This window comes from Mastomys coucha, unplaced genomic scaffold (assembly GCF_008632895.1).
Source record: "Mastomys coucha isolate ucsf_1 unplaced genomic scaffold, UCSF_Mcou_1 pScaffold3, whole genome shotgun sequence".
Taxonomy (NCBI): Eukaryota; Metazoa; Chordata; class Mammalia; order Rodentia; family Muridae; genus Mastomys; species Mastomys coucha.
Genome location: NW_022196909.1, coordinates 51893657 through 51907044, shown reverse-complemented (window position 1 = coordinate 51907044; position 13388 = coordinate 51893657). Strand labels below are relative to the sequence as shown.

At 40.0% G+C, this 13388-nt stretch overlaps 2 protein-coding genes across 2 annotated transcripts; one reads left to right on the top strand and one right to left on the bottom strand.

The window, feature by feature from the left end:
- Positions 1-4953: 4953 nt before the first annotated feature.
- LOC116074889 (olfactory receptor 1361-like) lies at positions 4954-6014 on the top strand. The gene has a single exon (XM_031347778.1). The coding sequence runs from the start codon at positions 5069-5071 to the stop codon at positions 5996-5998; it is 930 nt and encodes a 309-aa protein (XP_031203638.1). The 5' UTR covers positions 4954-5068; the 3' UTR covers positions 5999-6014.
- Positions 6015-12077: 6063 nt separating this feature from the next.
- LOC116075281 (olfactory receptor 11A1) lies at positions 12078-13116 on the bottom strand. Its single transcript, XM_031348336.1, has one exon. It carries the CDS (start codon positions 13084-13086, stop codon positions 12145-12147), a length of 942 nt encoding a protein of 313 aa, XP_031204196.1. The 5' UTR covers positions 13087-13116; the 3' UTR covers positions 12078-12144.
- Between the last annotated feature and the right edge of the window lie 272 nt (positions 13117-13388).

Below are 13388 nucleotides of genomic sequence, written 5' to 3'. Positions count from 1 at the left end.
AGATTAAGTATTGTAAGTATAAGTAAGTTCATATATCCATTCTAAAGTATGTACTGCAGCTTAGACTGGTGTAATACAGGCAGACATTTTCTCTCATTTCCCCCTCTTTCCTTTTTCCTTTTTCCCTCTCTTTTCCTTTTCCTTTTTCCCTCTCTTCTTTCATCCCTCACTCCCTTCCTTCCTTAGACAAGGTGTCCTAAAGCCCAAGCTAGTGTGAAAAACTTGATATAGCCCAGGGGAACTAACTCTTTGAATTATTTTTTAAAACAAAAATTATTCATTCAGTTATTGTTTACTCTACATCCCTATCAGTTTTCCCTCCCTCTTTTCCTCCCAGTCGTTCCCTCTCTCCTCCCCGCCCTCCCTTTCTCCTCGGGAAAAAAAGTCTCCAACGGATATCAACCCACCTTGGCATTTCAAGTTGAACACTAAACACATCTCCTCCTACCGAAGCTAGACAAGGCAGCCCAGTTAGGGGAAAGGCAGGCAACAGAGTCAGAGACAGCCCCTAGTCCTGCCGTTAGGAGTTCCACAGGAACAAAAAGCTGAGCAACTGTTGCATATATGCTGAAAGTTTAGTGATCCACCATCTCCTGAGAGCTTGGCTTATGTGGAATGTGCCTTCACAGGGACTTTTAAGGTCTTTTGCCCCCTCGGATGAAAGGAAGTTCAGACTAGAGCAATGGGTGAGTGAGGGTAACTGGGGGCCATCTTTGACTACAGTTTTTGAAAATTATATAATAAATGAAATAGGTTCACTGTACAAATCACTATCTGGAAATCTTTTATTTTCCTATTGTTTATAGATTTGGGGTGAGGGCACATGCACCCTTGGTGTGTGTGGAGTTTTCAGATCTCAGTATCCTGTGTGATCAGGCATATGATGATGTTGTAAATATATGGCAGGGTGTGTGTGTATGTGTGTGTGTGTGTGTGTGTGTGTGTGTGTGTGTGTGTGTGTTCTCAAGCGCTTCATTTAAGTGGATCTGGTCATAGAGATGGGCACATGTGCTCATGTAAGAATGAGAGGAGGTAAGGAGAGAGAGCAAAGAATTAGAGTATCATCTCTTATCTGAATTATCTCTTAAAGTCAGTGTTCATCAGAGAAGCAGGTTATATTCCAGTGTTGGTAAAAACTTAGGTTATATTTAGTGTTAAATAAACACATGAGTCTCTGTAGGAGTGTTTTTAGTGGAGACAGATGATTTTATTTTCAGAAAGTATGAAAATAATTTGTGAACATTATTTAGGTATACTTTTTACATCATTTCTAGTACATAATCCCAAATCCTTGGTCATTGTGTCTGTTAGCATGATTCATGCTTCTTGAAATGCCCTACCATTTAGTTACATTTACACATGGGTTCATGGCAGGCATCTCCTTGCTGTCTGTGTTGACTCACTGATAATGTAATGAAATTTCCAAACTGCTTCTGATGCTAATTAATCTGAATACATTATGCAGGACAGCAAAATGCCAAAGCCACTGTCCCTCTATTGCTAAAATCATTTACTTAGCCCAAGACATAGATCACTTGTGTTATGGTGTGTTGCTTAAAGCTTACATGTGTTCTGATTTAACATCATGGTCAAGGGAATCTTGTGGATAAAGTGTAGAGGCAAACTGTGATAAAAGGTAAATATGATCAATCTCATGAGGTTTGTTAGCAAACACTGAATAGGCAATACTAAGCTGATAGTGAGCCCAGTAAATGCACACAGGGCAGGTAAAAATAATCGGTATTGTTTTAGATGCTGGGGTTACAGTATTTAAAAAATAGAGAGCATTTTTGTTTCTTCTTAGAACTTGGATTTAAGTTGGATATATGTAATACCACTCAATACACCAAATTAAGATGCAGTCTATTGATAGCAACAGAGCAGGAAAAGACAACAATTGTGTGTCTGTGTGTAGATTTATCAAGTGTAAGAATATTCGACCCAGTGTAGAACTGGTGCCAACTTGGAGGTCAGTGTGGTTGAGATAGGATGTTAAACAGCAGAGAGGCATGCAAAACTAAAGAGAAGGAAGGTGGTGAAGGCTCTTCTAATTCACCACAGTGTGTTATACCTTCAAATAACACGGAGAGGCACTAGAGAGTTCAGAGCATTACACACAGGTAATAGTAACCCCAGATGGGTTTGAAGAGCAGTGTTACTTGGACATGAATGGAAATAATATCATTCTAAGGCTCCAGATGTATTTTATATTTATTAGTAAGTGCATTAGGAACATTGTTTTTTTTTCTACCAGTCACCTATGATAGTGTTGAGTGGCTAGAAAGATTGACCATTTTAATTCCACCCACCTTTGTATGGTGGCTGGGCAGTGGTGGTGCACGCCCAGGTTTAATCCCAGCATTTGGGAGGCAGAGGCAGGTGGATTTCTGAGTTCGAGGCCAGCCTGGTCTACAGAGTGAGTACCAGGACAGCCAGGGCTACACAGAGAAACCCTGTCTCGAAAAATCAAAAAACAAACAAACAAACAAAAACAAAAACAAAAAAAACTCCAGTGATCTGATGCTGTGGCAAAGGAGGCAAATATGAATCTATACGTAGGATAATTCACTGTGGAATTGGTGAAATTTCTACTTTATAACCTTCTTTGGTTCATTGTTTCTCTAGGATGCCTCCTACCCACACATTGGGAAAGATTTATACATTTTCTTCTTGTTAATATAATCAGACTAATTTGATGCTTGAACTTATTCATGTTCCTAAGATGAAGGAAAAATAAGATAATTACTGGAAGTTCACAGTTCTGACAGGTGCCTGTACATAACCAGAAGACACAAAATCATTATTCTCTCATAATCTTGGTATTGCACCAGCTCTTCGCTATGTTACTAACTTCTGGACATCTTTATTAGAGAGAAAACTGGACTTTACTAATTTCAAATATTGCCTTGATGGACACAAATAGCAAAATATGATTCCTAGCTGACTTCAATGAATGGTATTCTGTAGAAGTATTTATGAATTACATGATATCAGGAGTAAGAATTAGAAAAACTATGGGTGGCTCAGATGAACACACCTTTAATCTGGGCCACACCCTCTACTAGAGACCTGCATAAGGACATTAGAAGAAAGAAGATCCTCTCTCTTTTTTGCCTGCTTGCCTTTTGGGACTGAGCAACTGCTAGATCCTTGACTTCCATTCACAGCTGCTGCTGACCATTGTTGGGGAGTTGACCTACATACTGTAAGTCATCAACAAATTCCCTTACTATATAGAGAGATTGCCCATGAGAGAACCCCAACTAATACAATGGGTAACCAGCCAGAAAGAAACACTGCTTAGCTAGGGGTGAACCAAGTGGGCAGAGGCACACCTAGGAGTTTCCGTAACCAGGCACAATATAGTATATGTAATTAATAGAAAGAAGAGGCACTAAAGGTACTTGAACAATAGAGTCGTAACAAAACTGAACTGTTTGCAGTGATTTATAGTAATTAGAATACAATGAGTGTAGCCATTTATACTGTTGAGGTGATTGACATTGATTGAGTTGATAAGAAAATGTCCAATTAAGGTCAGGAAAGAAAAAGTGAGCAAGGGGCTGAGATGAGGAGATTTTGTGGAGAACAATGTTAAAACACTGTTTACATATGTGGGAATGAAAAGCATGGATCCACCCTGTGTTCAACTCACACCAACAGAACAATGCCTGGAGGAAAGGTATTTCTTTCCTAAAATTCTAAAATGGACAGAGGGGGATGATTCAGTGTCCACTTCTTATTTGCTGGTTATTTTGTTATGCCAAGTCACTAAGCATTGCTTGAAGAGGAAAATTAGTTTCTGCTTTGCTCTTTCATAATATGTCCCATTTCCTTGTGAAGGAGTCAAATGCTAACTTAAAATTTTACTAAATATTATATATATGTATATTATATATATGTATATATATTAACATCCTCCATATCATAAATGTAGTAATCTAGGAAAGTGCAAGGTAGATCTGCCAGTCAAAGAACCATGACTTCCTAGAAGAGAAACTGAGAAAGCAAGGATAAACCCTATGGTTTGAAACCATGTATTATCTCTCATTCATATCGCAGCTCAGTGACTACTGAGATGGAGGAAACTGAGACGGACTGTGGTAGAAACATTAATTGCCTTTTGAATTAGGTAAACACACAAAGATTAGACACTAGTGACTTAAGAAGAGTTACCAGAAGTCACAGACACACATTTCCCACATCATCCTATGTGTTGCTCTCGGCTGTCTCAGACTCTATCAAAAAGGGAGATCTTCTGTCTTCTACTTGATCTTTGATCCAAAATAAATCTTTTTTTCATTGCTTAGCTTGTAATACTATGCTAGCAACAGAAACTGACCAAGGCACAAAATTAGTACTGAGAAACGTGAATCTTGCTGATAGTTCATTGAATGTGGGAAGTGAGGAACAGTCGAGTTTATGAGGCATCACCAGACCAAACCAATAAGAGCCTTAGAATCCTCACAAGGGTGTGTACAGTTTCATAAAAATTATATTTACCCATGTAATTTCTTTTAAACAAATAAGTAACATGATTATATTTTTTGAAGGAACTCCCTTGGCAGCACTGTAAACCGACACATTCATTGAGGCTACAGTGGTCACAGTAAGTCATTCAGAAAAACAGCAACATTCTACCTAGTCTTCTGGAGATGTGACCAGAGTGGTGACTCTATGGATGGACAGAACATTTGTTGAAATCCCACTGTCAGCAAAGCACTAAGCTAAGTACTAAAATGTAGCCTGTGTCTTCAAAGTAATCACAATCAGTAATATTCACAGGAAACTGGTTAATCTATCCTGTGAAACAATGATTAAATAGCATAGCTTTCACCAAGAGAATTCCTGGAAGAAACTCAACAAATTGTCTTTATGTCTCCCTAGGGGGCCATTTTTAATGAACTCCAAATCTTGTCCCTCCCTTTGCTATTCTAGTTTCCATTGTTCAATCCGTGTTGTTAGGGAGACCCATTGCCGAGAGACCAGGTATGGGTTGATGCTCATTCTATCCTGAAGAGAGTTAATTGTATTCACACCAACTTCTTCTTGAAATACAAGACCCAGGATGAACTGCAGTCAGGCTCCTGGCTTTATCCTTTTGGGACTGTCCAGTGACCCAGAGAAATGGCAGCTCCTCTTTAGCCTTTTCCTTGTTCTCTACTTGTTGGGCCTTTTAGGGAACCTGCTACTCCTGTTAGCTATTGGTACTGATGTCCACCTGCACACTCCCATGTATTTCTTCCTCAGTCAGCTCTCACTTGTGGATCTTTGCTTCATCACCACCATAGGCCCTAAAATGCTGGAGTCTCTGTGGACTGGAGATGGTTCAATCTCATTCTCTGGATGCCTGACCCAGTTGTACTTCTTTGCTGTTTTTGCTGACATGGATAACCTGCTTCTGGCAGTTATGGCAATTGACCGCTATGCTGCTATCTGCCATCCACTGCTCTACCCACTTCTCATGACTCCTTGTAGATGTGGGGTTCTGGTCGGTGGGTCATGGGGAGTAGCTCATTGTGTGTCTCTGACCCATACTTTGTTGCTCTCTCAGGTATATTTTCATACCAATCAAGAGATTCCTCATTTTTTCTGTGATTTTAGGCCTCTCTTATTGCTTTCCTGCTCTGATGCTCAACTCAATGAGGGTCTGATGATGGCTTTGGCTGGAGTTTTAGGAAACAGTGCGCTTTTCTGCATTGTAAGTTCTTATGGTTGTATTTTTCGTGCTGTGGCTAGAGTTCCATCAGCACAGGGGAAAAGAAAAGCCCTGGCCACATGCAGTTCCCACCTGTCTGTAGTCCTCCTTTTCTACAGCACAGTCTTTGCCACCTACCTGAAGCCCCCATCTAGTTCTCGTTCCTCTGGGGAGGTGGTAGCTGCTGTCATGTATACTCTGGTAACTCCCACTCTGAACCCCTTCATTTATAGTCTGAGAAATAAGGATGTTAAGAGTTCACTAAGAAGAATCCTGAATATGATGAAGTCTCACGTCTAAGCAAGGATCACAACCCACATCACCACCACACATGGAAACTGAGTCAGTTAACACCATGGCTCGTGGTAGAATTACATGATTGCTTTGGCTAATCTTCGGTGTAACCTGGACTCGATTTGGAATCACCTTCAGTGCACACCTCTGGGCATGTCTATGAAGGTATCTCTGGAGAGAGTTCACTGAGGAGGAAAGATCCACTTTGAATGTGGGTGGCACCATCTGTTCCATAGAATCATCCTAGTCTGATCAAGGGAAAAAAAGAAAAACCTAGTTTACTATCATTATTTACCCATTTTTGCTTGTTGACCACACATGCAATGTGACCCCATTCTTCCTTCTGTGCTTTTCTTATCCTGATGTATTATATTCTTCAAAACATGAATAAAATGAAACTTTCATTTCTAAATTGCTTGTCAGGTGTTTTTCCACAACAACAAGACAAGGTACAAACAAAATGATCTATTGGAAATAATACTATTTTGTGTTTTATAATCTTTAATTTGTCTTCTTATACTCATATTACTGATGAATGAATATCTACTGCAGTCTGTTGCAGTAAACTTCCAACTCCAATAAGCCCATGAAAAAGCATACTACTCAGTTTTTATATTTATAAGCTGTATATCTATATTGGGCAGATCTACCTCTACACTAATCTGTTCCCCAGCTATTAGATCCCTAGCTACTTGAGGCTTCACCAGCCCATGTGGTTCTGCTCTGTCTTTCTTCCACCTCTTCTTCCTCTGTCCTTATCCTCCATCATTCTCTACTCTTCCTCTACCCTTTAAAGCCTCCAGCCCCACCTTTCCCTTCTACTGCCCAATCACATGCTTCAGCCTTTATTTAATCAGTTAGAATGGGGAGAAATTTCCCATGAAATCACCTGAGGAAATGATTCACTCCTTGTTGGGGCAACCCCTCTTGAGGAAGCAAAATTTACATCAGAATACAAACAGCACAAGGACAATCACAACCTTTCCTCCATTTGTCCAATTAAAAGGTAATAGAGTTTGGTTATACAATGAGCAAGCAAGACATTGCCTCACAATTTCCTTGGCTTGACTTCTTTCTTTAAACCTTTGCTGTTAACATGGTGGTTTTTTTATGGAATTCTGAAGCCTCTGGTACACTTCCTATTAATACCTGGTCAATTTCACTATTACCTTGTGCCAGAGGGCCTGGCAGACTAGTATGGGATCTTATGTGTGTTATATATAGTGGATGACTCCTATTTCTGATCATTTGTTGTAGCTGATTAAATAGCGAAGTCCATTCAGAATCATCCTGAATAAGTTCAGTAGTTTCTATGTGTAAAACAACCCCTTCTGCATATTGAGAGTCAGTTACTATATTAACAGACTCTTGAAAATCTGACAACACCATGAGTATTGCATATAATTCAGATTTTTGAACCAACTGACAGGGACTCTCAGCTACCTTATTTATATCTTCTAATTCATATTCTGCCTTTCCTGATATATTAGCATCAGTTTAAAATGTAGGGACTCCAGAAATTGGAATTCTTTTTTATTGTTTGAGGGAGAATCTGATTAAATCTTTTTATGAACTGAAGTCACTTGCTTTTAGGGTATCTGTTGTTAATCTCTCTCAAGAAATTACTACATGCTGTTTGCCAATATTCATCTTGTGCCCATAACAAGGAAATCTCTGCGTTAGTAAAAAAGGTACCACAATTTCAATTGGATCCATTCCAACTAATTGTCGAAGTCTCATTTTCCCTTTTAGTATCAACTCAGAGACTGTCTCTATGTAGGTTTTTAATTTCTTTCTCTGTTTATGAACTAAAAATATCCATTCTAAGATAAACCTTTACTCTGTATGAGAATTCCAGTAGGAAAATGGGTAGAAGGTAAGATAGCTAAGATGCAGGCCATCTTTGGATCAATAGGATCTAGATGTGTATCCTGCAATTTCCTCTCTACCAGAGCTAACTCCTTCTCAGACTCAATTGATAATGTCCTCCAGCTATTTAAATCTGTATCCCCTTGCAGGGTTAAACTGCTTAGCTCTTGAGTAGCCAAGTGAATCGCAGGCTGTAGCCAGTTAATATCTCCCAATAACTTCTGAAAATCATTAAGAATCCTTAGATGGCTTCTTCTGATTTGTACCTTTTGTGGCCTAACCTTTTGCAGACTTATTCTATATCCTAGATAATTAATAGAATCCCCTCTTTGTATTTTTTCAGTGACGATATGCAATTCCCTGCAAGGCAAGGTTATTTTTACTTCATCAAACATTCTTTCCAGAATATTTATATCTGAATCACCCAATAGGATATCATCCATATAGTGATAAATAATGGATTAGCAAAATTGTGACAAATCATCTCTAATGACTATTGTACAAGATATAGATACAAGGTAGGGCTATTGAACATTACCTAAAACAGGACTTTCCAACAATATCTTTTTAATGGACAAGTGCTACAGCATTTTCTCTGTCCAATCACATTAGGGTAGTGACAGGCTTGTGATTGGACAGGAATAGGCAGGTGGAGCTAGAGTTGGAGGAGGAAGAAGGGTCAGAAGCAGGAGGAGAAAGGTCAGGAGCAGGAGGAGAAAACATCATCATGGATGCAGACAATGAGGATGGTCCAGACCCCACGAGGTTATACAACCAAGCAAGTTTTTACAAAATAGAATAATTGAGTTAGAATATTGTTTTTTTTAATCTGGTTCAAAAATTATTGAATTGGCATCTTGTAAATTGTAATTTTATTATTATATAAATGTGATTGGATATTAAAGCCTTAAGAGTCATGCTTTACTTACCAGGTAATAGGCGCTATTTAGATGAATGATTGTGGAAGTGTGTAAAGAGTTGCATGCAAGCAAGATGTAGCTTGCTGGGAGGAAATAACAAAAACCTGCTGGAGCTTAGTATTGAGTTCGAACAGTACCAGCTCAAAAACGTGGCCCAGCAGGAAATGGAGTTTGTGGGGTGGATTCATTTTTTTATAATTCCTGCAACAGACAAGTTCTATAGAAAGCAGGTATTGAAAAAGCAAACCTTTCCTTATCTTGTTCATGTAGAGGAATTATGAAGAGGCAGTCATTTAGATTAATCACTATGGCAGGCCATTCCTTAGGCTACAGAGAAGGCAATGAGATTCCAGAGTGCAAGGAATCCATTGGCTGAATAATCTTATTAATTGCTCTGAGGTGTGTCACCCTCTTCCATTTGCCAGACTTTTTAAAATGATAAATACTGGAGAATTCCAAGGGCTGGTGGACTCCTCTACATGCTGAGCCTCCAGCTGCTCCTGGACTAGCTGTCCTAATGCCTATAGTTTTTCTTTTGTCATAAACCATTGATCAATCCAAATGGGTTGGTCAGGTAACCACCTTAGTGGTAAGGCTGTTGATGTCTTATCAGCAGTGGCTCCTTGAGTTTACCTTTAGCTTTACGCTGAATTGTCAGCCCCTGCTGTATCTTATTTATGGACAGCCAGGACGGTCTGTAACTGTCTTTGATAATGTTCCTTAACTAATTTGATTTTTTTTATTAGGAGCTTGACCAGTTTCTGCTCAGTCTCTGAAACTGAGGGAATATTAATTTGTGTTTTCCACTGCTGTAGCAGATCTCTTCCCCATAAGTTAATGGCTAAATCAGCCACATATGGCCTTAATTTTCCTACGTGACCTTCTAGTCCAATACATTTAAGCCATCTCGTGGTTTGCTTCTTTTGGGATAAATTCCCAATGCCTTGAAATTGGATGTCTACTTCTTGAAGTGGCCAACTTACAGGCCAAGACTTTGGAGAGATAATGGTGACATCTGCTCCACTGTTGACCATTCCTTCAATCTCAATATTGTTTACTAGTATTCTTAGCTTGGGCCTTTGACCCTCTATAGAAATTTGCCAAAATATTCATTTTTGGCTCCCTTTTAGGTTTTTTGAGTTGTCTATAGAATTTCCCTTAGCCTTTTTATCTGGTCTCACAACATCTATTTTTAGAGCAGTGGTGTTTAATTGTCCTAAGGAAGAAAATTCTCCCTGCTTGGCATTGGGGCCAGCGAGAGGCCCCCCTGGGAGTTTTTTTGGCAAGGTGTTCCCCCATTTATCTACTGTTGCTCTCCATTCCCTAGCCAAATGTCAGCCTTTGCCACATCTTTTACATATTCCAGAAGGCATAGGTTCCCTTTTGGGATTAATTTGGTTTTCCCTGCAATTTATTCTGAGATGACCTTACTCACCACAATTAAAACATTTGAAATTTTGGGTCGTCTTAAGGCCTCTATTGATGTTGACCTTGCCCTCAATGTTCTGATTACTTCCTTGCTTTCAGCATTCAAATTTTCAAAGGCTAGAGACTCAATTGTTGCCTTTCTTACTGATGGATCTAATATACTTCTTTCTACAGCAGAAGTCAACCTTTGCAAAAAGTCAAGGAATGTTTCCTTTGGACCTTACATGACTTGAGGAAATGGTTTGAGTCTTTTTTCCTGGATTTGCCAGTTTACCACAGGCTACCAAGCAACACAATCTCAGGGTTTCTTCATCATATACAGCCTGCACCTCTATCTCAGCAATGTGACCTTCACCAAGCAGCTAATCTTTAGAAACATCTCTACCCCCACCTCTAGTTTGTTGTGCTGAAAGACTGGAGAATCTTAGAATGTATAATGTATAACTTTTACCTAAAAGCAGGCATGGAAAACCTCTGCCACAAGCCAAAAAAAAGGTGGAGTAGCTAGTTCCAGGAACTTTGCTGATCGAGAGCCTCAGGGCTCTGGTTCCCGATACCTGCCCCTCCTGAATGATCCACTGTGAGGGCAGAACTAGGAATGAAGGTCTAGTGGTTTATGAGACTCTCCACCCTGCCAACCAGTGGATGAAGATTACATTCCTAGAATGAATGTGTTCCCCTCCCTAGCTGAATACCTTGGGTCGGGTCCCTCTGAAATTTTCCACTGTTAATGTTCTGTAACCCTCTCTCTGCCCCCAGCTTGCTTTAAATACCCGACACTTCTTGTGTTCGGTGTCGAACTCTGGCCAGCATGGTCACGAGATCGACCCAGTACCGGTATCCCCAATAAACCTCATGTGATTGCAGCAAGTTCGGTCTCTCGTGAGTCATTGGGTGGTCGCGTCATCCCAAGACTTGAGTAAGGATCTCCCCAGTTCTGGGGGTCTTTCAGTACTAGCTCCTTCATCTCTTTTCTCCACCATGAAAACCATTCTAAATGTGACGCAGGTTCTAGTATTGCTTTTGCCATATCCTTCCAGTCTTGAGGAATTAGCAATCATTTTACTCATGTGATAACTGTTAGAATTCCTACCAGTGGCTTAATTACAACATCCCCTTGATTTCCTTATAGGTTTTACTGCATCTCCTATTCTGAAGATCTAGTAAATTTAAATATTCCTGTCTTTTTCTAATATCTTTCCTCCAGCTGAACCTGGAAGCCACTGACAAATCATGTTAAAGGGAGTTTTAGAGGTCACAGAAGTTAAATCACAAGTAAGAGGTCTAACAATAAGCTGGTGAGTCTAACAATAAGCCAGGTCAATAGGAGCAGGATGAGAAAGGGTATAATTTTATTCTATCTTTTAATGCAGAATATATTACAGGATTCCTTTTAAAATAATTTGTCATTGTTGTTTGTATATATGTATGATACGTGTAAAGTTACTTATGACATATCATTTTGTGGGAAAACAAATTGCAAGTTCAACCATCAAATTTTCATGCTCAAACCAAATAAATACAATAGGAAAGAACTCTTCAAATGTCATAGTACAGTAATATAGATGAGCGTTGTTCTAGATTTGTGTTTGTATTGGTGTCTTGTTTCTATAATTTTGTTTTCATTAGTTATTAGCAGCAGTGCTGCATACACCAATGGGCTACAGAGTGGCAATTTAGTACATCTCTTTACTGTGATCAAACCAGAGCACTATTTACGGTGCATTCAGTAAACAACTCACAGTAGTTTACATAATCTTTTAAACTAACATCCGAAAATTGTTTAACTATTATCTTCCCCATGGGCATACTCCAGAAGACCTAAAGGGGAATCTGAGACAAAGCATAGTTACTCATCTCCAGCCTACTGTGGGAGACTTTTCAATCAAGACACTGACAGTCCAATAGAAAATACTCATTGCTCTTCTTATTAGGTCACATTTTAGTTGCTTTGTGGTAGAGAAGCCTTCTTAGTGCCTGCTGCACCTCCTGGTTCCTCAAGGTATAGATAACAGGGTTGAAGATGGGAGTAACCACCGTGTAGAGCAGGGCAATGATCTTGGAGAGGAGCTGGGAATGAACCGCAGAAGGCACAATGTACAATACCATGAGTGTTCCATAGAATGTGGACACCACAGCCAGGTGAGAAGAGCATGTGGAGAAGGCCTTGGTCCTTCTGCTCCCTGAAGGAACTCTCAGCACAGTCACTACTATCTGAGCATAGGAGATCAGAACCAGCCCAAAGGGGACAGTCAGGAAGACAACAGAGAGAACAAATGTAGTCACCTGAGCCACTTGGGTATCTGAGCAAGCTAGGATCATCAGAGGTGAAAAATCACAGTAAAAGTGATCAATTAAGTTAGGGCCACAGAATCTCAGCTGGGCCAGCAGAGCAACAACTAGTCCATCTACCATGAAGCCAGACAGCCAGACTGTGAGCACTAACCCCAGGCACCATTGACGCCCCATCAGGACTGGGTATCGTAGGGGGTGACAGATTGCGAGATATCGATCATACGCCATCACAGCCAGCAGGAAACACTCATCTGTAGCCAGGGAGCCAAAGACAAAGAACTGGAACAAGCAGCCAGCCACAGATATGGTGGCCTCCTGTACGAAGCCTTCCAACATTTTGGGCACCACTGTGGAGGTATAGACAATCTCTATAAAGGACAGATTCACCAGAAAGAAATACATGGGTGTGTGAAGCTTCTGGGAGCTCACCACCACCACTGCAATGAGCATGTTCCCTGTGATGATGGAGGCATAGAGGATGATGAACACAGAAAAAAACAGGAGGCGCATCCCAGGGACTTCATGGAAACCAAGAAGTACAAACTCAGTGACAGTTTGGTTTCCTATGGAGACGACTTCCATCGGATATTCAGTTTTCTGCTTGGCTTGGCAGGTGTGTCTCTGTATTCTGATGCAATTCTAAGATTGACAGGGCTAAAACAAAATGATGACAGAATACTCAAAATGAGGATGGATTAAACTAGCGTTTACCTTTCTCTTCTTTTAACTATCACCACTTCATCTCCACTTTCTCTTTATGGCAGCATACTCCTAATGTCCTAAGGGAGCTTATCCATATTCAAAATTTCAATAAAAAGCAAAATTTTTTGTAGTGACTGTCATCATGTGTACGCCTTGACAAGAAATGTTTATGTTCTAATAAC